General features: G+C 40.6%; 1 protein-coding gene across 1 annotated transcript; it reads right to left on the bottom strand.

The window, feature by feature from the left end:
- Positions 1 to 11977: 11977 nt before the first annotated feature.
- On the bottom strand, positions 11978 to 17100 carry LOC118930878 (olfactory receptor 10X1-like). The gene is made up of 2 exons (XM_036922904.2): positions 17087 to 17100; positions 11978 to 12941 (listed from the first exon to the last, which is right to left on the bottom strand). The coding sequence occupies exons 1-2, from the start codon at positions 17098 to 17100 to the stop codon at positions 11978 to 11980; spliced, it is 978 nt and encodes a 325-aa protein (XP_036778799.2).
- Between the last annotated feature and the right edge of the window lie 10333 nt (positions 17101 to 27433).

Here is a 27433-nt window from a genome sequence, read left to right as displayed (position 1 = left end):
GATCTCTGTCCACCTGACAGCCTGAAACATGACAGAAAGGACAAGATATTGAAAGACAGGTGGACCAACCGCTAACTTGACCTCACAGATTAAAACCTTGTGAAGGTGCTCCGTGGTATATTATCAATTATTATTACATCATTGTGTTGCTTCACTTGGCTGTATCATCTTCCACATCAAGGGAAAAGTTCTCCGACTTGAGGATTGTACTCAGTAATTTAACCATCTTAACTACAGCAGGTATTTGATAAATACTTGCTGAGTGATTTCAGAATGAGTCTTAAAATTTTACTGTTTTCTTATCCACATGCACTTCCTTCAGTTCCCACCAACCCTGAAGCCCCATAGCAGCTTTACTCAATATTTGTTGAATTAGTGAATAAGAGGAGTGATAGCAAGCTGGAGCCTGAGGCCTTACCTCTCAAGGGAAGATGGGCTGAGAGGCAGTGGTGCTCAAAGACGTTACTTGGGTGATGGTGCCAGGCAGCAAAGGAGGAGGGAGGTTGACTGGGGAAGTATTTCCTCACAGTTGAGAAACAACTCCGTATAGTGGAGATAAAGGAGTTCTATCCCAGAAAGGAGTCATTTTTTCCATTCATTTTGCAAGTGTTTTTGAGTACTAGAATCAGACTTCTGGCCTCCAGACTATGAGATAATATATACCTATTGTTCTAAAACACCAAATTTGTGGTCATTTACTGTACAGTAATAGAAAACCGATACAACTGGCGAGCCATCCAAGTGGAAGAGGCAGTCATGAGCCTCCCACCACCCTTCTGGGCCTTTCCAGTCTCCTGCCAATATTGCCAGTGGCCTGGCACCTCCAGAGAGCATCTGTCAAAATTATGAATCTGACTTGAGACTGGGTGACATGTTAGATATGATCAAGCATTTTTATTTTTAGTGAGAGTTAAGCACTTGTCTTCACATTTTTTTCCTTTTGAAGAAAAATAATATTATCAGCTTGCATATTTTAACCTTGACATTTATTTTTTATTATACATTTAAATCGTTGCAGGGAATTTAATTTCCCTTACATTGTATTTTAAATGAAACTATTATATCACTCCTAACTTTATGTGTTCCATGAAATCTAAATACTAATGCTATGATATCCACTAATACTTGTTTTTAAAATTACATGAGGGCATGTGTCCTTAAAAATGGAAATATTATACTAATTTTCTCACTGAACTCATAACTCACGGTATTGTAATATGTTTTTATAAGCACAAGCCTTTTTATTCCTATCATCTATCTACCTACCTACCTACCTATCTACCCTCATCTATCATCTATCCTTTATCATCAACCTATGTATTTACATGTTCTTCGGTTTCCTCTACTCTTAAGGCTATAAGCACTTTCAAAAAGATTTTCTGCTAGATATTATATAATTAGCATGCATTTCACTAAAGCAATATAAATACATGACAAATTTTAAAAAATACTAGACAAGAGTTAAAAAGTTTCTTGGAATACCATTTTGTAATAGGGTGCATTGAACTTTCTTCCAGTTCTTGTGTGCGTCCATAAAGACTGCTTATTACTGTAACGAGAAAGGTTTCAGTGTCAATTTCATTCTGACTTCATTTTGGAGCTATAAACACTGAGGAAACTAGTTTTCACATAAATGAATGACATTGATTTATCATAGCCAGGGGAATGGAAGTTTGTTATCATAATAACACTAAATTATTTGAAGTTTCTATCAGCTACGTGCCAGAAATCATACAATGATATATCACCAAAATGACTTTTATTGATCTACGCGCTGACAGTTTGATTAGCTTCCATTTCAATTGTACTGAAGGGAACAGATCGGAAACCACTGACCCGCAAAAGGGTGTGCTACGCAGTTATTAGTCATTCACTTTCTGAGCACAGACTCTGGCACTGGGGCACCTCCACACAGTAAGATTCAGTTAAGTACAGAGGGAGAAAGTTTTGAAAAGTAAAATGGGAAAGGAGAAGAAATACTTTCTTAAGCAGATCGATTGTGAGAAGAACTGATAAGGGATTTGGAGATAAGGGAATCCCTTGGAGTGATTCATATAGAGAGAGACCTTGGAAAGTCCATTTGCACCCTCCAGTGCATATAAGGCCAGGTTTAGAAAACTAACTTCACATGTCAGATGTTTTTCAGAGGGAGAGTTTGGAGAGGACGTATGGATGGCAAAGATGGAGACATGGGAGGAAGGACGCACAGCATGCCTTGGGGCCAAGAAGAGAAGGTGGAAAAACTAAAACATGATGGCTGGAAACTCCCAAAAGCCAAATTAAGGGAATTCAGATGCTGAAGTAGATTGAGCAATGACAGAAATTATGAAAAGGGACCAGTCTTCACTCCTCTATTCTCGGTACACAGAACAGTGCCAAGAACATAGCAGACACTCAAAACACATTGGTTGAATAAGTTTACAGTCTTGATTTGTATCATCCACACTCGAGTTCCTTCCAGTTGTATGCTGCAGCTCCAACTTGGCCCAGGATCAGTCCTGAGGATGGGGACAGAAGGTATCAGAAAATGGGGGGGAGAGTGAGAAGCATCCTAGGAGACTCATTGTCTGGTTCACAAGATTTTGGGGAAGCCAGTCTTGCTTTGCAGCCCACTGTGGCCTAAATTGTCTTCTGATTCAAATGCAAGTTTGCAGAAGGGCCCTTTGCATCCAGAGGCGCCCATCACGCCTGCCTACTCTCAGTATCACTTGACATTGTCACCTTCACAGCTCAGCTGTTGAAACAGAATGCTGTTTGCTTTTCAGACTGGCCTGCTGTTGACAAGAACTGTCTTTTCCAACCAGAACAACTCTGGCCTCTAACCCCTGCCAGATACTGTCTCTCCCTGCTCCAAATCTGCTCTCCCTTTTTGAGAAAGCCCTCCGGGATAGCCTGCCCCTGAATCACAGCACTGAGAGCCCTCAGCTCCCTTTGAGGGTGTTAGTGCACTGTGTACACTGAACTCCTGTGTATTGCTCCTCCCCCTCCCCCGTTTACTGTAACTTCTGGGCTGCATCTTCTCCCTGTGCATCCAGGATCAACAGTCCTCCACCATGGGCAGGTCAAGATTTTCATAAAATCAGGCCAGCATTCGACCATCAGGGCAACCCAGGGCAGATAAGCCTGAGTATCAACATTCACGCAGTGATAAACTCTTTAACACCCCCTTCCCATCTGAAGGTTTAAGTTCCAAAAAAATCAATGAGAGAGATCTCAAGGATTCCTCCCATTGCACTCCCCCTTAGCACTGAGAGAGCTCTTTACCCACAGGTCTCCCAAGGCCTAGATGGTATTGATAGGGTTGTACAATTTTCATCTATTATGTGCTCCCTGCCGCAGTTACCCTCCCTTCTACATCACCTGTCCCCTTGTTTATCCCTCCAGTTGGCCCCAAGTTCTTTGGACACCACTGTTTCTACATCTGCTTTTAGCACATGAATAAACATAACTGTCGGTGCTTCTGTGAAGACTTTCTCCAGTAGATTTCTCACCTCTGCTCTGGGGACTCTGACTCTATCAGCAGATCTGTGGGGTAATTGTGTATCTACCTGAATTTTTTTTCCTCAAGACCAAAACTCTTATTCAATTCTCTATTCTTGTTAACTTCTGTTCTTTGCACATAATAAGCATGCAATAAATCTTTATTAAATGAGCATATAATAAATAAGTAATGTAATAATTTAGGAGCTTGGAAAATTAATGTTCCTTCTCTATTTCAGAAGCAGAAGCCTGAACCTGTTTTCTAATCTATCAAGTGGGGATGTTGTTACTTATGATAACATCTGTCCCTTCTACTTTATTGGGCTATGTGACAATTAAGAGACAATTTAGGTGAGAGTGATTTGCCCACAATATAAAACACATTTATTATTTTAAGACACATTGGTGATTCCGTAGGTCTGTGGGCCTGAAGCCACACAGACATCACTTCCATAGCCCCCATGGCCCTTCGTGTCAGCACAGCTGCCTGGATTCCTGTCTAACCTCCACCTCCTGGATGTTATATAAATGAAGTCTGTACAGGACATTGCTGACCCCCAGTGGCCCTTCTCTGGAAGCCACACAAACCTTCATCCACAGACACGTTGGGCAGGGCCCTGTGCACAGGCATATCCCATTTTCAGAAAAAATTAAGTTTGTTTTGTTTTCCTTGAATGCTTCCTTTGATCATCACAAACTGAAACATTGTAACTCATTTAGCAAAGAGCCTGGTGAACAACAACTGGGGACTGTCCGGAATCATCATAATTACTCTTAGTCTGTGCAGCGCGGCATCTACAGAAGAGAGCATAATGCCACTGATTACCGTGAGCGAGGCACTGCGTCATTTCCGTAGCTTAGTCTACCTGACAGACCAGGGACTTTAAGCACCTTCATCTCTATTTATAAATGGCATGGAGAGATGAGTGATTTTTTATGTTCAAAATCACACACTGAGAAAACTATGGAGCTGGAATAAACCTAGATAATCTGGCCACGGAGAAATGGCAGCAATATAGGTATAATTTATAGTATGTAGTATAGTATATACAATAAAGTATAGGTGTGTGTCCTATACATTCTCCACAAAATAAGTAGGTGTTCGTGGATATAACCAGACGATTTATTCATGTAAAAACAAAGATTGTTACAATGGAATACTACTCAGCCATAAGAAAAGGGCAAATCCAATCATTTGCAGCAACATGAATGGAGCTGGAGGGTATTATGCTCAGTGAAACAAGCCAAGCGGAGAAAGAGAAATACCAAATGATTTCACTTATCTGTGGAATATAAGAACAAAGGAAAAACTGAAGGAACAAAACAGCAGCAGAATCACAGAACTCAAGAATGGACTAACAGGTACCAAAGGGAAAGGGACTGGGGAGGATGGGTGGGTAGGGAGGGATAAGGGGGGGAGAAGTAGGGGGGTATTAAGATTAACATGCATGGGGGGGTAGGAGAAAAGGGAGGGCTGTACAACACAGAGAAGGCAAGTAGTGATTCTACAACATTTTGCTATGCTGATGGACAGTGACTGTAAAGGGGTTTATAGGGGGGACCTGGTATAGGGGAGAGCCTAGTAAACATAATATTCGTCATGTAAGTGTAGATTAGTGATACCAAAAACAAAGCAAAAAAAAAAAAAAGGGCAGTTCCTGTGTGGTAACCTCCAATGAGTTCTACACAAGAGTATAAAGGGCGTATAAAAGTGTAGGCAAAGGGTCTGTTTGTGTTTATACAGAGGATCAAAGCCTAATTGTGCTACCCCAGAAATGAACTAAGATACGATATGAAAAAGAACTTCCAACATCTGCACTCTCTGGAAGACTCATGCCAGAAGATGATCATCAAAAAACCCAGCAAAGATCCACGCACTGCTACAGCTGTAGATGCACTCATCCCACCAGCTCCTGGACTTGCCATGGGAATGAGGAAGGAGATATCTAAGCTGGCCTGTGCATACAGTAAAACAACAAATTTGACTGGATCTATACTGTTGGAACTCAACCAAGAATTTGGAGAAGTGCAAAATTGTAGCGCTCCAAAGTCTTACAACTACAGACTATTTACTGTTAAAAGAACATATGGCATGTGAACAGTCCCCAGGAATGGGTTGTTTTAATTTGTCTGATTTCTCTCAGACTGTTCAAGTTCAGTTGGACAATATCCACCATATCATAGATAAGTTTTCACAAATGCCTAAGGTGCCTAACTGGTTTTCTTGGTTTCACTGGAGATGGCTGGTAATTACAGATATGCTTTGGTTATGTAACTATACTCCTATTATGTTAATGTGTGTGTGCAATTTAAGTAGTAGCTTAAAACCTATACATGCTGAAGTTACTCTACAAGAAGATATGTCAAAGAAATAATCAATCTTCCCATGTTTTCTTCTGCCTGCTACTTCTATAGCTTTTCTTCTTCCTTCCTAATTACAACCCTTAAATAGAATTCGTGCTTCATATCAAATTTACCAAGTATCATAATTCTTCCAAGTGGTAAAGATACCTCAAGACAAATGCTGGGCATAGAAGCCACAAGGCATAAATATGCAAAGAAGTAAAAAGCTAACCTTTTCAAATAAGGCTTCCCTCTCACTTACCAACTTAACATTTCCCTGTATGGCCCCGGAAGATGACTGGTTAGCCAGAGACGGGTAAGATTCCTCAAGGGAGGAACAACCTAAGACAGGCACAGTCGCAGGGGGGCCATCAGGTGAGAAAATGTGGATCAACAGAGGTGAGGCTTAGAACCTCACCCCCCCTGTTCTGAGAGAAATCTTCTGCATACGTGGATGTTTTATTGCCCTGGTCTAGCTTGGATTAACACATAGTCTACAGGCACACACCTGATATCTACATTTGCTCTCTTACAACACTAAACTATGTTTTCTACCTTTATGTTGTATCTACCTACCACTTCAGCATTTTATTAAAAATCATAATAATAAAGAGAGAAATGTGGTATCCACATATAAATCAAGTATAAAAACCAAATGAGTATTCATATTTGAACTGACTGTTTATAGTTCATAATGCATGAGCAAAACCGAAAGTTTCTGTGATGACTGCCCTTGTACTGTTCACCATGTAACTTATTCACTATGTAAGAATTTGTTCTCCATGTAAGAACTTGTTTGTTATGCCTCAGAAGATTGGAGACTGATGAAAATTAGGCTTGGGGTGGATTAATGATTGTGCATTGAGCATTGACTCCCCTATACAGAATTTTGTTGTCGTTAACAACCATTTGATCAATAAATATGAGAGATGCCCTCACAAAAAAAAAAAAAAAAAAAAAAGGACAGACTTCCAATGGTAAAATAAATAAGTAACCGGGATGTAAGGTATAGCGTAAGGAATATAGTCAAGATATTGTAACAGCTTGGTAGGGTGATAGCTGGAACCTCGAATTATGTATATAAATGTTCTACCACTGTGTTGTACACTTGAAACTAATGTAATGTAATACTGTGCGTCAACTACCCTTCAATAAAAAATAATTATTTAAAAAAAAAACAACACAAAGATTGTTTATTCTTTTCCTTCCTTCTTTTCTTCCTCTTTCTTCTCTTTTTCCCCCCTTATCTGTGTATTGCAGTCAGTTTCAATCATCAGTTTAAAAAAAATCTTATTTGAATTTGGGCCCTGTAGATATGGACTGCATACAGCGGTGGGACACACTTAGGGCAAACAGGGTGCTACATGCTAAAGACAGCAAGCATAGCCCCTACCTCTTCTACCTTCCACTTCTGCTCTCTGGATTCCCCCTTTTCACCCACAATCCTGTCCTTCCAGTGTGTTCACAGATCTCGAACCTCAACAGAAGGTAAAAAGATCACTAACACCCATGAGCATTTCAAATGTATTTCTCAGGCATCATTACATAATCATGAGCATTTGCATATGAGCAAAATAGCAGGATTCGCAGTATGAGATGTTTGGAAGTTTGATCAGATTTTTAAGCCAGTTGAACATCTGGAGAAATTCAAGAGATTTTCAGGATTAGGAAGGATCTGGAAACTACAGGGAATGGATGATGTCAATAGGCCAGTTACCTGTTGTTACTGGGCAGGTGTGGCCACCCCCAGCTGCTCTTCAATAAAGCTGATACTTCATGCTACTCCCGGAGCCATTGGTGGTATGACAGGACAGAGGCTTGCAGGTGAGCCTCTGAAGCAAATCTGGTATATAGTCCCCTAGAACACATTGTCATGGAGACCTATCTCTCCCCAACAAGACTGTGTCCAAGTCACCTCAGGGACCACACCTGATACAAGGAAAGAGCAAGGTCTGGAGGGACATAGCCCTTGGGGAAAGGAGAATAAAGTCCTTGAGTTCCTTGCCTGAGTGCTACAGTGCAGTGCATCTGCAAACCCTAATTTCAGAGGGTGCTGAAGAGGCTACTTGTCTTCATCAGTACATAGATATAAAGACAATTATACTTGAAAGTTCTGTAGAAGAAATAAAATAAAAAGTAAGAGAACTATGGAGAAATTAATTCTCACTGGCTGTTTAGAGTCTTCACTTTTTCAACAAAATATTGTTTGTCAGTTTCTGTCCACCTTTGCATGTGTATCAACTGTCCATGTTCACGGGTGAGGGCGAAGTGCTTTGTCTACCAACCTGTAAGTCTGCAGGCCCCAATGGGGAAGTGTCTTTTCCTGTTCAACGCTCTTCAGAGCCCTTTGTGAAGAGAACTCAGCTAGGAGGGTGCACACGCAAGTCCTCAGGATGACTGCAGTGAACATGGGCTGAGGAGTCATTTCAGATTTCTAATTCCTGCCCCGAATCTGAATCTGATTCTGAAAGTGATGGCATCCTCTGCCTCTCACAACTCTGGGCTTCCTGACAGCCTTCATGCACAGGGAACTCCTCTGCTTCCGGGTCTGTGGAGCTGTCACAATGGAGGTAGGTTGCCTCCTAGGGTATGTGCTCTTCTCTCTGTCATTGGACGTGGCCAAGCAGAGGCCAAACGACCTCCTGTTTAGGACTGATTCAAATATGCCAAGCTTGCATTTCTGGACTGAATCCACTGGATTGATTATGTATCCGTGGTTTTATAATATTTCACGTAAGAGCTTCATCTATGTTGCTGAGTGAGATGTCAAGATTTAGTATCTATGTGATACATGGCCCCAAAATGAGTTGGAGGGTGTTTACTCTTTTCTGTTCATGGAAGATTTGTGCAATTTTGGAAAAATTTCCAAGTTAAAATATTGGCAGAATCTACCAGTGAAACTAAATAACCCAGAGTGTTTGTAATGATGAATATATTAATTAAAATTCATTCTGTTGAGAATAAATAACTATTTCTCCTGGTATCAATTTAAGTATTTATTTTATAGGAATTTTCTGACTTCATGCAAGTCCTCAAACTTATGTTCGTGAAGTCATTCACAAATTCTCTCATTTTTTATTTCTGTATGTGTTGAGAAATACCCAGATTTTCATCTCCATGGTTGTTTAGTTGTGTTTTCTGTCTCTATTTGTTCATCAATCTCACCAGGGAATAATATAATTTATTAATATGTTCAGTATTCCAACCTTTGAATTTTTTGAACCACCCAATTATATGTTTTGTTTAATTGATTTTTCTTGTTATATTCTTTCACAATCTTTTTGTGTTCATTTAATGGTTGCTTTCCTAAATCCTTGGGACATATGTTTAGCTTGTTCAGCCTGTGAGTTTTTCTAATATACATTTTGAAGACTATGTACTTTCATCTCATCACTGAAAAGCTGTATCCCATAAGCTCTGACATACAGTATTTTATTTTCTTCCAGTTCACATTATTTTTTCTAATATCTGTGGGACTTCTTATTTGATTCATAGTTTATTTAGACGTGTGATTTTACTTTTAAACATATTGATGTTTTCCATTTACTTCCATTTGCTTACTTCTAGCTTAACACAGTAGATTGAGGAGGCAGCTAGCAATCCCTGCCAGTCACCATATCAGGTATATGCAGGTTATTAGGCCAAATGCAAATGCAGGAAAATGAGTCTAGACTTAACATGATACCTTCTATATCCACTATGAGCTGGTACATTTTTATTTTATTTTATTTTATTTTTTATTTTGGTATCATTAATCTACAATTACAGAAAGAACATTATGTTTACTAGGTTCCCCCCTTCACCAAGTCCCCCCCACATACCCCTTCACAGTCACTGTCCATCTGCATAGTAAGATGCTGTAAAATCACTACTTGTCTTCTCTGTGCTGCGCAGCCCTCCCCGTGTCCCCCACGCACTATACATGCTAATCGTAAGGCCCCCTTTCTTTTTCCCTGCCCTTATCCCTCCCTTCCTACCCATCCTCCCCAGTCCCTTTCCCTTTGGTAACTGTTAGTCCATTCTTGGGTTCTGTGATTCTGCTGCTGTTTTGTTCCTTCAGTTTTCCTTTGTTCTTATACTCCACATATGAGTGAAATCATTTGGTACTTGTCCTTCTCCGCCTGGCTTATTTCACTGAGCATAATACCCTCTAGCTCCATCCATGTTGCTGCAAATGGTAGGATCTGTTTTTTTCTTATGGCTGAATAATATTCCATTGTGTATATGTACCACCTCTTCTTTATCCATTCATCTACTGATGGACATTTACGTTGCTTCCATATCTTGGCTATTGTAAACAGTTGAGCTGGTACATTTTTAGTTGTATTTGCAAAATTTTATAGCTTCCCTAGATTGAATGATAAATTCTAAGGGGTGGAATCAAAGTAGAAAAAATACTCTTGTCATTGAGACAGAAACCACAGATAGAATCGGATAAATATTCTGTTTGCACATGTGCCCCAAAAATGCTTCCAGGGAAGAAAATAGAGTCATGACAATGGATAACCTTAGATAGTGTAGGTACATAATAGTTTTTATTCATTATCCCATTTGCTTTATAAAATCTCTATATAAATAATGGAGTTCAGAAATTACTTCACCAATTTTCATACATCATACACACCAAAATGCAGTATAAAAGTCATGCCCATCATGAGAGTGCACAGATTTGGCAAACAGCAGAAGTGAGAAAAAGATTCAGAATATGTCCTTATATATTGGAATATTCAGGAAGATAAGTTACTACTATTGGGGAGGAACAAATTTTCTCTACCCTTCAATGACTTTCTTCATGGTCTAAAAATCAAGTTGAAATGAAACGAATTAAAAGGAGAAAAAAAACAAAGTTTAATTATGTACCTACAGAGGCCCAATAATAAAATTGATACTTAGGGAAACAACCAAGACATGCACCCTTTATGCATTTTAGACAAAGAAACATAAATCTGTAAGGAACTGACAGGACCAAGAAAACTTAAGTTTGGGAGCTTCAATTATTAAGGAGTTCTAAACAGCATTTGGGCTGTAGTAAATTAGTAAAAAGTGGCAAGGTCTCTTTATATAGGCTTCTGTGGCCTCGAGTGTCCTGTCCCTGATGATAAGGATGCCTCTGCTTCCAGGAGGAGGGATGTTTATTTCCTGGTTTCAAGAGGAGAGCGACTGGGGGTGTCAGAGAGTCTCTCCTGCTTCTGCTATTTCTCCAGTTGTTTCAAGTCAAAGTAACCAGTATTCCAAAGGGGCACATTAGGGGGCAGCCTGCCCTCGGTCCCTCACTGCTCTTCTGTGATGCAGCCTTCACAGTGTTTCTAATCATCTTCTGGATGACATAAAGATCTGATCTGGGTTCCTTCATTACACGTTGTATGTCTGCCAAAATTACTCCCAAACACTTGTTATTGTGAAGCATTCATTATCATGACAATTGTAAAAATATTTGCTTTTGAATAACTTCATTTTGAAGAAAATGGGGGTTATTTCCATATCCCATCCATGTATTTCTCCAGTCATAGGAAAAGTATGCTCTAGCATGCTGTTTATTTGAATCAATGTTCCAAGATACCCTGTATATTCAGAAGTTAACATCTGACAGTATTGGAAGGACACAGTCATGAAGAGTCTTATTAGGAACTTTTAGTAATCAATATGGCAGGTTGTCCACATACCACGTTGGTCATGAGATTTAACAAATATAGATATCAACCCAGACATGCCCCAATAGACAGTTGATGATTTCTAAACAGTGTATTGTCTATTGGAAATGGTGGACCTCCTGGGACATGAACCAAGTGCATCAAAACATCATCTGTAATATTCCTCAATTTCTTAAATATTTTAAAACATCTCTTAGTTTAGTGGTCACCAGTGTTGTTTTATCCTTCCACAACTTTCTTTTCCCACTCCATCAATGGTGCAGGACACCAGAGGTTGACTGGCAGAAGCCTAGTATCTGCAAGGACAGACAAATGTGGAAGTACTTGGACACCTCCCTTAATAAGCCAAGTAAATGCTTGTGATGGTTGAGCTCCCAGACTGTCACGTGATCCCCATAAGCAAAACTCTGGAAAAAGGCAAATGGTAGAGGCTTCTCCAGATGTCACAGGATAAATGCCTCATTGACACCTGGGGAGTTTGGTCATGTAGCAATAGTCTATGATTATTTATCCAAGAAACTCATCTTTCCAAGCAGCTTTCTAAAAGCATTCTTCATGTCTTTATTCCTGAGGCTGAAAATGAGGGGGCTGAGGAAAGGGGTAATGACAGTGTAAGGGACTGCTGTGAGGGTGTCATCGACTCCTGAGGATTCTGGCTTCAGATAAACAATAGCTGCAAAACCAAAGTGGATGACGACCACTGTGAGGTGGGAGCCACAGGTGGAAAATGCTTTCTGCCTGCCTTCAGCCGAGGGGATCCTGAGGACAGTGGAGAGAATGAAAACGTAAGTGAAGATGATGAGCAGGAAGGTGCCCAGCAAGCCTGACACTGAGACCCCTGTGACAACGGATTCTGTGAGGTCGCCGTCCCGACACAACAGCCTGACAACCGATCGCATATGGCAGAAGAACTGTTTGACAAGGTTGGGGCTGCAGAAAGAGCCCCTGAATATCAGGGAAGTCTCCGTCAGAGAGACAAAGAAGCCTCCAGCCCAAGCACCGGCCACAAGTTGTCCACATACCACGTTGGTCATGAGGACTGGGTATCTGAGAGGGTTGCAGATGGCCAGGAAGCGATCATATCCCATCAACGTGAGGATGATACAGTTAGTGCCACCGAGTCCCAAGAAAAAATACATCTGCAGGCCACAGCCTATGACTGATATACTTCTGTTCTCAGACAGTAGATCTGCCAGCATCCTGGGGATGATGGTCAGTGTGTAGCAGGTCTCAGAGAAAGAGAGAGCACTAAGGAAGAGGTACATGGGGGTGTGGAGAGATCTGTCCACCCACGTCAGGCCCATGATGGCCAGGTTCCCTGTGAGGGTGACCAGGTAGAGGCAAAGGAAGAGCACAAAGAGGAACGTCTGCACGTGTGGGTGACCAGAGAAGCCACCAAGAATGAACTCTGTCAGGACTGTCCGGTTCATCCTCAGTGTTTGAATGTCTGAAATCTGAAAGAAACAACTAGTAAATATTCTGCTCTCCATTATTCTTTGAAAACTGTGGTGTGGATAAGACAATTGTTCAGAGGTACAATTCCCCGCTGATACGTCATTTAAGTCAGTAAAGCAGTATGTGTATATTGGTGATGTGCTTTTCTAAGTGTTCATTGATTTATTTCTCGAATGCACAACCAGCTGTTGATTATTTACTGTGAGACAAATGGCTTTTTCTGGAAACATTTTTAAAGAATTTATTGCATGGTAAACAAGGGGAAAGGGTAATTCATAAATGTCCACATGAAGGAAATTTGGGTGGATTATGGGAGTCAGATTTGGGTCAGATTCTCAACACTGAAAAACCTACCAAGTAGCTAATAGGTTCAGGGTCTGGCATAGCTACTTACTCATATTATGTTTCCCATGAACATTTAATTAGTGAGGGTTGACAGTTTTCATAGCAATTTTTGGACCATATTTGGACAGTGGTTTACAACTGTAAGGGAAGACCAAAGTCATTGCATCTTCTTGGAGGTAACATTTAAGTCCTGAAATATTAAAGGAAAGTTAAGAACATTCCCTATTCCCCCTATTCTGAGGAAAGAGAAAGAAGATAGGATGCTCCCAGAGAGTACGTGGATGGCATTGATACACTGGCCCTTTATGCAACCATAGTCTTGGTAGAACTTGAGATTTTGCCCATTCCTTCAGTGTCAATCTCGTAACTAGCATCGGGTAAATGCTAGTGATTGTATGAACTCTTTGAAAATTCTACATCTGATATGATTTCATCCTCCTCTGACTTCTAAAATATATTGTTTTTTCCTTGTATTCAACACATTCCCTCAGCTTTGTATTGTATTGATCTATTGTTTTTCCTTTTCCATATGTCAACATTATTAATAAATAACATCAAAGAGGTAATATTTCACCAAGTTTTTCAGATGTTTGTTGAATTTACTCTTCACAGCATAAATGTAAAGTGCACAGAACAGCAGTGAAATGTGTAGCGCAGCTATGAAAATAATCATACTTATTTTAGAAATAAGAAAGTATCTCTGGAGAGACATATTTGGAACTATAATCAAACTTTTTTTACTTTAATTGTATATTCTTTCCATACATCAATGCTTTTTCATTGACAAAAAGGATGGTGAGTTACATATTTCTGTATTTCTCAAGGTGATAATACAGAACATTTTAAAAAGGTAATCATTCCAAATAAATATTGGTTGTGCTAGGCAGAAAAATAGATATGAGTGAGTGGAGGGAGTATAGGCCAGTAAAGCCCAGTAAAAGGAACTCAAAGAGTTAACTAGATATAACTAGAGGGCCAGAAAGGCCTCACAGAGTTAATGAGTTAATCAGCTGAAACTCCAAAGGCCAGGAGTAATTTATATTGTCCCGATATTTCCTAGATAAAGAATAGTATCTGAGCACTGCCTATTAATTCATTGTATCAATTAGATCATGCAATTGTAAAATTAACTTTAGCCTTCTAAAAGGCCCAGCTTATTCTTTAACTTAACCTATATGTTGGTTTTGAGTCCTCCCCTGCCCCTAACCAAGTGACTTTGTAACCAGAGCAGGAGACAGACTGGAAAGTGTACTTATGTGAACAAAGAATGCTGAAGTCCCAGACAAACACAGTCACTTAAATAACCCTATTTTAAGACAAACATTCAAAGAAATTATATATTACCTGTATACGTCATGCCTTATGTTGACCCTTATCCAAAAATGCCCCATAAAACCCTCTACCCCAAGCCCTTAAGCACACCTTCTCTCTGAGGTGGGCCACACTCATCTTTCTTTGAGTGTGTCCTTCTCTCTGTCCTACTTGAGATTAGTAGTAGGGACTGGCTTCTGAGAGCTCTGATTTGAGCTTGCAAGTTCCTGTCACCTGGGTGACCCAGATAGGACTGCAGCTGTATGGTCATGCTCCCTACTAGCCTGCCTGAAAACCTCTTTTCTTTTCCTTTGGGAAGTTCTCAGAACACAATCTCACTCCACCCAGTGCTCTGTGGTCCCCCAATTCCCGGGGTGGTAGGGACTTAGTTCCCATGCGGTGCCAATCCAAGCAGGCACTAGATTCCTGGTGACATTGGCTTTAGGAGTTGGCAAAGATTGTGCTCTATGCTGAGTAGCAGTTCAATGACCTTCCTTTTCTTCCCTCTATTTTTCCTTACTCTCTATTTTATTCAAGTAAACCTTCCTTTTCTGTCTTGACTCTGGCCCACTCCTCCCTTGGAGTGTAATCAAATAAACCTATCTTCATCGACTTCAACTCTAACCTTCTCCTCCTTTGAAGTATATTTAAATAAAACTTTTGCTACACTTCACTGTTGGGTGTCCCCCTTTCAGTTCTTTGCTGTGGTGGGGACAAGAACCAAGGAGAGCGAACTCAACCCTCCTAACAGTTGGATAGGTCAATTATCACAGAAAGTGCTGAATCTATGAGCAATTTCTGTTTTACTTTGCTATTCAGCACTGTACAGAAAGTGGTTTTCAGCTTAGAGATGAACAGACTTTCTGCTTTTAGTTAGATTTGGTTTAAGTGAAGATTAAGCCCTCTCATGAGAGGATCTAGCTAGTCACTGATAGTAAAGGCAGTAGCAAAATGGTCTAAAATATAAATAGGTTCAAAAATAATCTTCAACCCTATGGACTCTACCTTATGGTTCCTTTGATTATTTTGTGTCCTTAGACCTAATAAGAGCTTTATTCTTTCATAGTCACACATGACTGGCATGACCTAATGATTCCTATCAACCCTTTCTCCTGTCCTACTTCCCTTTGTCTCTCCTGGCATCTATACCTTATTTGTGAGTAATTATCTCCCAAGGACAAGGCTAGAGAATTTTTCTGTCTTCTTGCTGAAGGATGTATCATGAGGCACAGGGTCTAAATAATCCTGGGGTTTCCTTATGAGGCCTTTTAAAGCCTCCTTAGTATCCACACTTAGCATGAGACTCATTGGGGCCCAAACCCACATGTGCAGATTATTTTCTTCCCCCTGTAAACAGCTTTCTGATGCATTCTGGACTCTTTGGGAAGACTTTCTCGCCCTCCAGAAATCCTAGGCCCCAGTATACCTTCCTGCTATCCCTAAACCACACAGAAAATCCCTCCCATCAGTAGAGCACCTCACTCAGAAAGGTTCTTAAATTCTCTTGCTCTCCACAGTAGCACCATAAGAAAAGCAATTACATGGATTGTAGCACAGAGAATAATGAGTTCTCCAAAGGGAAAAAAAGATTATACTAGCTAGCAGAGAAAGGAGTTGCTTCAGTACCTGGTGTCTTTGATGCAAACCCCAAGCTCTTTCCACATACAACCTGCAGAACAGCCTGATTCCACACAATATGCTGTATCCCCTCCAGGACAGCCCAGAGGGGTTGTTCTCAAGGTCATCATTAAAGTCAGAAGCATTTTGAAAATGCAAAGACTCAGCAATAGAAATTCCAGTACAGGCCCTTTCTTACCCAATTCTTACCTAATTGTGTGCTGGACACCTACTTGGTGAACCATCAGCAGTAGAGCGTGAAGGTCAGAATCTCCCCCTGCTACAGTGCATTCAGAATGTGGACGGGGTGTAAGGGTAGCATACCCCACCCTACCCCTACCTTATCTCTGAAGTTGTGCTTAATCAACTTGTCTTGAAAATAATTTGGCATATGAATCCACTGACAAAAGAAATTCATTCCCTTTCCAAAGTCAAAGAGAAATGCTAATTTGGAGAAAATGTGGTGCCAATTAGCTATGAGGAAAAGAAAATCACACTACGTAGAATAGTTTCCTACCTGGTGTGTTTACAGGGCTTCAAAGCCAGTGGGGCTGTGGTTATATTCTCTCAAGGTCGTTTTCACTTTGCTGGAAGCAGGCTTTGTTCTTCATTCCAAAGAGAGGGATGCATTTAGCATAAAAATGACTGCACTAAGGGTCTGGATTGTTCAATTTATTACTGCTGGTATAGTGACCTTGGGAAAGTCCTTGCACCACCTTCTGAGTCTAAGTTTCCATAGCTGTAAAGTGAGGAAAAGTGTCCTGATTTTATGCAAGCATCATTTCTAGAGTTCTAGAGGTTTTGATATGAGCTGTGAGGCTGGGCCATATGTGCTATGATCGTTCCCCACCACTCACTAATCACAGTGGTTTGCAATCTTCTACCAGTTTAAAATCATTGTCCAATTATCATCTGGCTTGAGATTCCTCCGCTCTTGAGGTTTGGTTCTGGTTAGGAGACCCTAAGGGATTCCTCTCTTCCTCATCAGAGGGAGCAAGAGAACTTTCTCACTCAACTTTGTAATTTTTTCTCATTAGTTACAGGGCTTTGTGTAGCAGGTGTCTTGTAAAAACCTTCTGGGAGTCTCTGGGGATTTAAAACTTTTCTTCCCATAATCAAGTCTTCCTGCTACTTGTAAATTTTGTTTTGGCAGGAAGGGGAGTGAATTGCAACCTTGATGCCCCTTCAATTCACTCTCCCACTCACCACAGACACAATCGAGACTCTAGTCACCAACTCACTTCCCTGCTATTGAAGACAGGCCCTCAGTGTATAAAGACTGTACAACGGGAGAACTCAGAAAAGTATAAGGAATAATAGTATCTTCCTGCACGGAGTGGAAAGAACATAGAGCCAGTAAAAAGTGAATTACATGGTAGTTTGACCACAGTTGTCAGTCAAATCCATAGTAGAGCAGGAGTGACAGATACTGACTGGGATTCCAGTGCCTGTGAGAATACAATATATTATTGTATTCCAACACATCCAAAAATGTTATGACTACATCAGATTGATTAAACATATAAAATATATCATAGATATGTATATTGTAAATATATGTATACACAATTAGATTTTAAAATATTTAAAGATTATATATGATTGGAAATAAGCACTCGAAAATGTGCTCAACATTATCGGTCATTAGGAAGTACAAATTAAAAACACAAGGTGATTTTACAACAAAACTATTAGAAGGTCTAAAAAGAAAGAAGATTGGGGATACTAATGCTGGTGAGGATTTGGAAGAAGTGTAACTCAAACACTGCTGTTGGGATGCAAACAAAATAGTTTGGAATTTTGGAAAGTAGTTGGCCACTTTCTTAAGAAGTTTAATCTATTCAGGTTCCAGACAAAATGGTGTATATTCACATTTCTCTGCTCTCCTTCCAAGAGCAACTGAATAACCTGGAAATAATTCAAGGCCAATTACAAAATGACTCTGAGAGGTATAAAGGAAATGGATTGGCTGTGGACTTCAGGACTAGAGGAATGGCACTACAGTGAGCTCCTGGTGATTTCTGTTTATTCCCCATATATCTCACTCTGGGAGGTGGAGAACTCTGCAACCTGCAAATTGAAGCTACCAACAGACGTAGGCAAAAATAAGTAAGGGAAAAAATGTACAGAAAAAAGTAAAAGTCAACTGTGTTCTCTCTGACAAAGGACCAATAAAAGGGAAGCCCAGCGGGGCTTAATAGGGAGACCCATTGCCAAAAGGAGTGGGGACCCTAATCTGCACCTACTGTACAGCTACATTCATCAAGACAGTGGGGTACTGGCAGAATTTAATAAAGAGTCTGACTCAATTTTTTGGTTTTCTAGCTGCCTTTATACATTGAAACACCTTCGTGTTCGCTTTCTGCCACACATCTGGGCAAGCTGATAAAGAAGCCTGGTGTTCTGTCCTGTGGCGCCTGCAGGAGGTTCAAACCTGCAAGTTTCTTCATGGGTGCCTCACTCCGCATCCACTCCCTAGACAACAGAAAGATAACCAAGCGAGCTCCTTTTCCTGCTGTTTTATTTCAGGTATGCATCAAAAGTGCCCTTAATTTTGGGAGTTGCCAACGTATTTCTTTGTAACAGGAGATAAATGTGTATACATACTCACAGCTCTTGTTTCCTGCTCCAGACAAGTCAGAGTTCTTCAAACACCACTCTTTTTTCTATCTCTGGTCTTTTGCACATGAATAAACATAAACATCAGTTCTTCTGTGAAGACTTTCTCCAGTAGATTCCTCATGTCTGCTATTGGGACTGTGACCCTATTAGCAGACCTATGGGGTAATTATGTATTTAACTGGATTTTTCCTCCTTGTGATCAAAACCTTTTACTCATTTCTCTATCATCAAGTTCAATACTTTGCACATAATAGGTACCCAATAAATCTTTATTGACCGAGTACATAATAAATGAGAAATATAATACTTAGGGTTACTTCCATTACTCCTATTGGCCATTTGTAGCAGCCCAACAGTCTAGACTTTTGTGTAACCTCCACCTCCTAGACGTTACTTACATAAATGAAGCCTGTACGGGGCGTTGCTGACCCCCAGTGGCCCCTCTTCAGGAAGCCACAAAAATCTTCACCCAGAGACCCATTGGGCAGGGCATTGTACACAGGCCTATCTCATTTTCAGAGAAAATTAACTTCATTTTGTTTTCCTTGTATTCTTCATTTGATCATCGTTTATTGACACATCATAACTCACTTAGCAAAGAACTTGGTGAGTCAACAACTGGGGACTGTCTGTAGTCATAATTACTGCCTTATTCTGTCAGCATGGCATGTACAGAGAACATCACAATAAAACTGATTACTATGAGCAAGGTAATGGGTAATTTCCAAAGCTTGGTCCTTCTAACAGAGCAGTGAGTTTAAGCACCTTTCTCTCTGTTTATAAATGACATGGAGAGATGAGTGATTTTAAAGACCACACAGGGAGGAAACTGTGGAGCTGAAATAAACCCAGACAATCTGACCATGGAGCTGTGGCAACAGAATTCATCATTATCCTATACACCTTTCACGGAAATAAGTAGATGTCCACTGATATAACCAGATGGACTCTTTCAAGTACAAACTAAAGTTCTTTTTTTTTTTTCATTTCTTGGCTTTTCTTGACTGTGTATGGCAGTCAAGAAAATATTTCAATCAATATTTTTAAAAATCTTATTTGAATTTGGGCCATGCAGATAAGGACTGAATACAGCGGTGGGCCACAGTCTCAGGGCAAACAGGGTGCTACCTTCCAAAGACGCCAAAGTTGGTGCTTACCCTCCACCTCTGCGCTTTGGACTCCTCCTTTCCACACACAATTTCCTGTCCTTGCAGTGTGTTCACAGATCTCAAACCTCAACAGAAGGTGAAAACATCCTTTACACACAGGAGCATTTCAAATGCATTTCTCAGGCACTGTTGCGTAATAATTGTGAGCATTTGCATATGAATAAAATAGCAGGATCCTCAGTGTGACATGTTTGGATGACTAGGCTTGATCAGATTTTTAAGCCAGTTGGACATCTGGAGAAACGCAAGAGATTTTCAGGACCAGGGAAGACCTGGAAACCACAGGAAATGGATGAAGCATCTGAGGGTACCAATCTGAGTGATGAAAAAATTCCTGGCAGAGGTTCACCTAGCTCTCCGCTTGCCTTTCCTGTACATTCACTCACACACCCTGTCTTTAGATGTTTGTCAACAGGCCAGTTACCTGCTGCTCCTGGGCAGATGCGGTCACCCCCAGCTGCTCTTCATTGAGTTAATTGAATTCATTGCCTGAGGGCCACCATGTAGTGCATTGGCAAACCCTATTATCAGAGGTGCTAAAGAGGCTACCTGTCTTCATCAGTATACAGATAACTCAACTTTAAAGTTCTATGGAAGAAATAAAATAACAAAGTAAGAGAATTATGGAGAAATTAATTCTCACTGACTTTTTAGAGTCTCCACTTGTTCAACAAAGTATTATTTGGGGAACTCTACCCACCTTTGCATCTCTATCACATGTCTTTGTTCATGGGCGAGGGAGAAGTGCTTTGTCTCCCTCACTGTAAGTCTACAAGTTCCAACGGGGAGTGTCTTTTGCTTCTCATCCCTCTTCATGGCCCTTTGTGAAGAGAACTCAGCTAGGAGGGTGCACTGTGAGACCGCAGGCTGACTGCAGCGAGCATGGGCAGAGGAGTCATTTTAAGGTTCCTAATTCCTGGCCCGAATCTCAATCTGATTCTGAAAGTGATGGCATCCTCCGGCGCTCACAACTCTGGGCTTCCTGACAGCCTTCATGCACACGGGGCTCCTCTGCTTCCTGGCCTGCTTGAGCCATCACACTTGGGGCAGACTGCTGTAGAGAAAATGGACATTTTATGGCCAGGATTCTCACCTTGCCTGGTTCTAATATCCCCCACTGTGTACATATTTAGCCCTTCCTGCACACCTGTTGGCGGCAGGATGTTTACCAGTGAGAGAGCTGCCTGGACCAAACTGTCAGGCATGGAAGTACTGGACCAGGACAGGGGTGGAGAGGAAACACACAAGCATATGGATGTAATTGGTTGGCCTTCTGCCAGTCACCATAGAGAACCCCCACAGAGTTCCTCCCGGTGCTAGGGGCAGAGAAGGAGAAAGCTTAGGGGACAGAGAGAGAAAGCAGAATGGAGAAGCTGCAGAGCCCTGGTGCTCAGAAGGGAGAAGAGACACCCGTGCTGGAGAAGGGCAGGAAGCAGCACCAGAGCCAGCAGAGACTGGGACGGAGACTGCCTTTGCTGCTTGTACATAGCTGGGTGACCACCATAAGAATAACCCTGCCATGTACCCCTTTGAATCCCTAATACCCCGCTGCCATTAATCAGTCTAATCTAAGTCATGGTGAACTTGCCCGGAGTGGGGAATCCCCCTTCTCCTAGAGCAACAGTTGCCTCTGAGCATGTGCTCATCTCCCTGTCATTGGAAGTGTTCAAGCAGAGGCCAAACAACCTCCTGTTTAGGAGGTAATATTTGCAATGGAGCAAATGCAACAGGAGGAATGCCCCACTTTTCTCTGAAGTCACAGAAGTTTGTTAATGTCAAGTAACAGGGTTACAAACAATAATACGTTGCAGAAGGTTAGATGATGATATAAGCAGTAGAAGAATTACAATTATCTCTGAGTTTTAGACCAAAGTGTGAGTAGGTGACAACTCTTGGAAAATACAGAGAGAGGAACAATGTGACGAAGTCAGTGATGGATTCAGTCTTGACATACCAAGCTCTCAGAAGAGGCAGATAGGCGCATCAATAAATTATAAATTGTGGCCTGGATCTTAGGTCTATCTTCACATTGTAAACTAGGAAGTTTTAACTTTTATTAAAAATTAAATAAATAAGAAATGAATTATTTTTTGCTCTGTTTTCAACACTGTCCTGGAGCAGAAAGTGCTCCACAGAATAACACCACCAGATTCAGGCTTCGACAGTTGCTGAGGTCAGCGTCTGAGATTTGCTCTGACCCCAGGAAGAAGCCTCCTGGCTGTCTCCTTCCCCCTTAGGGGCTTCTGAAATGATGCTGAGACTTTGAGGCGGAGCAGTCTGGTCTGAGGACACTGGCTCACAATTCCTGAAACTCTTAGTGATCTTGTATGGATGCCGTGTCTCCTGAACGCTCCCATAGCTCTCTCTGAAAACCTTAATCCATGTTATACATTTTTGTATGGCCTTTCCATAGGTACAAGGTGAGTTTCTTGAGGAAAAAAAAACCCTATCTTCAGTTTCAGTTTTCCCTATAGCTAGTGGAGCATCTTGAAGAGAGTAAATTCTTAATATACATGGAAGAAACAAATGAACACTGGGTAATGTTGGCCTTAGAAATAAAGCAGTCAGTTATTTTACCAGCAAAAATGAGTTTATTCAGGAATGGCAGAGAACTGCAATTTGGGGCAAGCAAGCTCTAGCAAGTCAGCAGAGCAAAGGAGAGGAAAGGGCAGACGTGGGAGGTGCTGTTATAAAAAGTCCATTGGAGGAAACTGGGAGTTCCATGTACCAGGGCTTCTCATTGGCTGAGTTCTGACAGCCTCTCATTGGTTGTGCTGTTATGGGGGAAGGGAACCTTCTTTCCTCCTGCTCGGTAGTAAAGTAGGCTTCTGCCCAGGGGCCTGCAACCGATGAGGAGAGGCATACACAGAGCTTCCCCTGCGGGCCCCTGAAGCCATGTCAGTGAGGTTTCCCTTTATTCATTTCACATTTCCCTCTTTTGACCAAGATCTTCCTCTGAAAGCAGCCCTGATCAAGACTCAGGTGTTTTGTATTTAGTGCTTTATCCCTTAGTGCCAGGAAGGACCTCCTCTTGTCAGTCCTGGGTCACAGGGAAAGTTCATAGCAGTTGAAAATGCTTAAGGCCATGTTTGAGTAGAAGGAACGGTAGGAGAGAAAGTTGTCAGGCACTTCTCATCCGAAGTCTGTATTTATGATGATCGTAAGCATTGGAGATCATCTCCTTATTGGGTACATCACTTTTACAAAAGTTTGTAAGGTAACAAAATACAAACTTAAAATGATTATACAAAAGAGAAGAAGTAACATGGAAATTCCTTATTGCAAGGTTCTAAGCCAGGACCATAGGTCTTAAATTGCCAGTTGATAGCCACTTGTTTGAACATACTGTAGTAGCACTACATATTTAACTGCTATTCTCCCACATTTATGTACATTATGCCTTCTTTAACACTTTTATTTAGTGATTCCCTTTATTTTTAGAAGCAGCTGATTTTACTTTCTCTTTTAACCTTCATTAAGTGATCGGTCTACTACCTCTGTTATTATATATTTTTTTCCTGTGGAAACTTTGCCCTTTCATAACTTTCTTGCCTCTAGTTAGGGTCCTTTCTTTTCCTCTTGACAAAAGCCTGTTTAACATTTCTTGTAAGACCAGTTTAATACTGGTGAACTCTTTTAAATTAGTTTATCTGTGAAACACTTTATCTCTCCTTCACTTTTGGATGATAACCTTGCTGGGTGGAGTATCTTTGGTTGTAGGTTTTTTGTTTTTTGTTTTTCCCTTTCAGCACTTTGACTGTACCGTGCCCTCCTTGCGTGCCCTACGGGCCCTCTGGCCTGTAGTTTTTGCTGAAAAATCAGTGGTATCTACATGGGGTTTACCGTATACTTTTTTGTTTTTCTCTCAATGCTTTTAAGTTTCGTTATTTGTCTTTGATCTTTGACATTTTAATTATTATGTGACTTTGTGTGGACATCCTTTGGTTCATCTTGTTTGGAGCTCTCCCTGCTTCCTGGACCCAAAAGACTGTTTCTTTCCCCAGGTTAGGGACATTTTCAGCTATTATTTCTTCAACTCAGTTTCCCACCCCTTTTTTTCTCTCTTCTCCTTCTGGGACTCCTATAATGCGAATGTTAGGATGTCTGATGAGGTCTCGGAGCTTCCATAGTCTATCCTCATTTCTTTTTGTTCTTTTTCTTTCTGCTGTTCAGCTTGAGTAGTTTCCATTAATCTGTCTTCCAAGTCACTCATCTGTTCTTCTTCACCCTCTAGTCTGCTGTTGATTTCCTCCCTGAGCTCATCCTTTCTTTTCTCATGTCTAGTGAGCATATTTGTAACTATCGCTTTAAACTTTGTATTAGGTATACTGGTTAACTCTTTGATTTAGTTTTTTCTTCTGATGTTTTGTCTTGTTCTGTTCTTTGGAGCATATTCCTCTGTCTCCTCATTTTGTGTTTGAGTCTATGAATTAGTCAAAAGGGCTTATTCTCCCAGTCTTGGAGTTTTGGCCTTGTGTAGGAAGGTCCCCTGGGTAGACTGAATGTGCCTGTGGTTTTAGTTGGCTGGAGGCCAAGTGAGTGTTAGGCATGTCCCAATGCTAGGACTCCCAGGGCATAGGCTGGGAGTTCTCATGCATTGCCAACTTTGACCATACTGGTGGGGCACCTGGGGTCAAAGGAGCACAGTCTGGGGAGCATCCAGGTGGCAATGGGCTGGGACCTCTCTGGCAGGGCATCTAAGTGCAGAGAGGCAATATCCTGGGGTCTCCTGGTAGGGTGTCATCCAGAGCCATGCTAATGGAGTGGCTAGGGGCAGATGAGTGCAGTCCAGAGGTCCCCCATATTGGCAACTCCCATATTGATCTCAAATGCGGCATCTGGAAATAGAAGGGACATAGGCCAGGTGAACCCACATGAGCATCACACGAGTACCACCTTAGTGGGGCTTCTGGATCTCTGCCAGGCATGTCTGGGTGTGGGCAGGAGCTGGGAGGCTGCTTGCATCACATCTTGAGCTGGTATGCTCACCCTGACCCTGTTCCAGTCCACACTATCAATCCAACTTGAGTATATGGATTTGGTTTTATAATGTTTTACTTATGAGTTTAACAGTTATGTCCCTGAATGAGATTTCAAGATTAATTTCTAGATTATAGTAATATAGTGACTGTGGCAGGGATTGCTAGCTGCCTACTTAATAACCAGTGTTAAACTAGAAATAAGTAGGTAAATGTGAGCCGCAACATACTTAAATGTTTCAAATGATTTGGCCCCATATGATTTGGGGAGTGTTTACTCTTCATGGGAGATTTTGTGCAAACTGGCATAATTTCCAATTTAAAAGATTGGCAGAATAATCTAGTGAACCTAAAACCCAGAGTTTTTGTAATGTGAAATATATTAACTAAAATTCAACTTCTTGGGAATTAACTATTTCTCCTGCTGTCAATTTTTATATGTATTTTATATAAAATTTCACTGTTTATGTAAGTTCTTAAACTTTTATTCATGCAGTTATTCATAATATTTCATTTTTTAAGTCTATAGAATCTGAAAGATGCCCAGATTTTCTTTCAACTCCTTAACTGTTTAGTTGTATTTTCTGTCTTTATTTCTTGACCAATCTCACCAAGGAAAAATATAATTTATCAATACTTTCAATTTTCCAACCTTTGAATTTTTGAGCCACCCTATTATATGCTAAATTTCATTAATTTCTCTTCTTGTTATGGTTCTTTACAGTCTTTTTGTGTTCATGCAATTATTGCTTTCCTAAATTCTGGAGACTAATGATTAGCTTATTAATTTTTAGCCTGTGGACTTTTCTAATACACACTTTGAAGGTTACATATTTCCATCTCATCACTGAAAAGCTGCATCCCATAAGCTCTCACCTGTAATATTTTATTTTTCTCCAGTTCACATAATTTTTTCTGCTAATACCTATGGGATTTCTTATTCGATTCATGGTTTATGTACAAGTGTGTTTTTTGACTTTGAAATATATAAGTATGTTGCAGCTCACATTTACCTACTTATTTATAGTTTAACACTGGATATTAAGTAGGCAACTAGCAATACCTGCCACAGTCACTGTATCAGGAATAAGCAAGTTAACTGGTCCAAGTGAAGGAACTTGAGTCTACACTTAACATCATTATCAAATATACCCACCAAGAGTGGGTAAATTATTAATTTTATTTGTAAGATTTTATAGCTTCCTTAAATTGAATAATCAGTTTTCGGGGGTGGGACCAAAATAAATGAAACACTCTTGTCACTGAGACAGTGACCACAGACTGAAGAGGGTAAATATTATGTCTGCACTTGGGCCACAAAAATGGTCCCAGGGAAGAAAATAGTTATATCGAGTAGTAACCTTAATCAGTGTATGTGTATTATCATTTTCAGCTCCACTATCTCACTTATCTTTATAACATCCTTCTGAAAATCGGAGTTCAGTAATTACTCTACCAATTCTCATGGTGTCTCTTACATACAACGAACTCCATAAATGTTATATCCATCATGAGAGGGTAGAGATTTCATTAACAGCAGAAAGGAGAAAAAGATCCAGATTAGTCCCTATACTGCCATGTTTGAATTTTCAGAAAGATCACTTACTACGCTTCTGTGATAAAACCTCCAGTGTTTATAATTATCTTCTGGATAAAGAAGGATTTGATGCCATGTTTATCCGGATTCCTTCATTATACATTGTATGCCAAAATTATTCCAAAAAACCTGTTACTGTCAAGCCCTGTAATATCATTACATTTTTTTAACATTTCCTTTTGAATTTCTTCAACTTAAAGAAAATGGGTGTGATTTCCAGCTGTCATCTATGGATTCCTTCAGACAGAACATGTAGAATCTGCTATTCTGCTTGCTTGTTTGAATCAATCTTCCTGATATCCTCTCTGCTCAGAAGTTAGCATTTGAAAGTCATTGGAAAGGCACAGTCATTAATAGTGTTGTTAAAAATCTTTAGTGATCAGTATGGCATGGGACTTAACAAATACAGATATTAACCCAGATAGGCACATATGGACAGTTGATGATTTCTACAGTATGTCACCTACTAGAATGGCCTGTTTCCGGGGATGCATAGCCAGTGCATTATAACATTGCCTAGAAAAGGTCCTCAACATTTATATCTTCATGTATTTTAAAACATGTCTTATTTAACATCATAGGCATTGTTTTTATCCTCCAACAATCTTTCTTTTCCCACTCCGTCAGGGTGAAGGACACCAGATCTGCAGGAGCTTAGCATCTGCAGGGACAGACGGGAGTGGAAGTACTTGGACAGCTCTCTTAACAAGCTAATGCTTGTCGTGGCTGAGCCCCCAGACTGTCACTTCATTCCCATAAGCCAACCTCTGGAAAAGGGCAGATGGTAGAGTCTCCTCCAGATGTCAAAGGATAAATGCTTCACTGGCACCTGGGGACATTCAGTGATGCAGCAGTAGCTCACGA

The sequence above is a fragment of the Manis pentadactyla genome, chromosome 19 (assembly GCF_030020395.1).
Source record: "Manis pentadactyla isolate mManPen7 chromosome 19, mManPen7.hap1, whole genome shotgun sequence".
NCBI classification, from domain to species: domain Eukaryota; kingdom Metazoa; phylum Chordata; class Mammalia; order Pholidota; family Manidae; genus Manis; species Manis pentadactyla.
The sequence above is the reverse complement of the archived record's forward strand: the minus strand, read 5'-3'. Positions and strand labels throughout refer to the sequence as shown.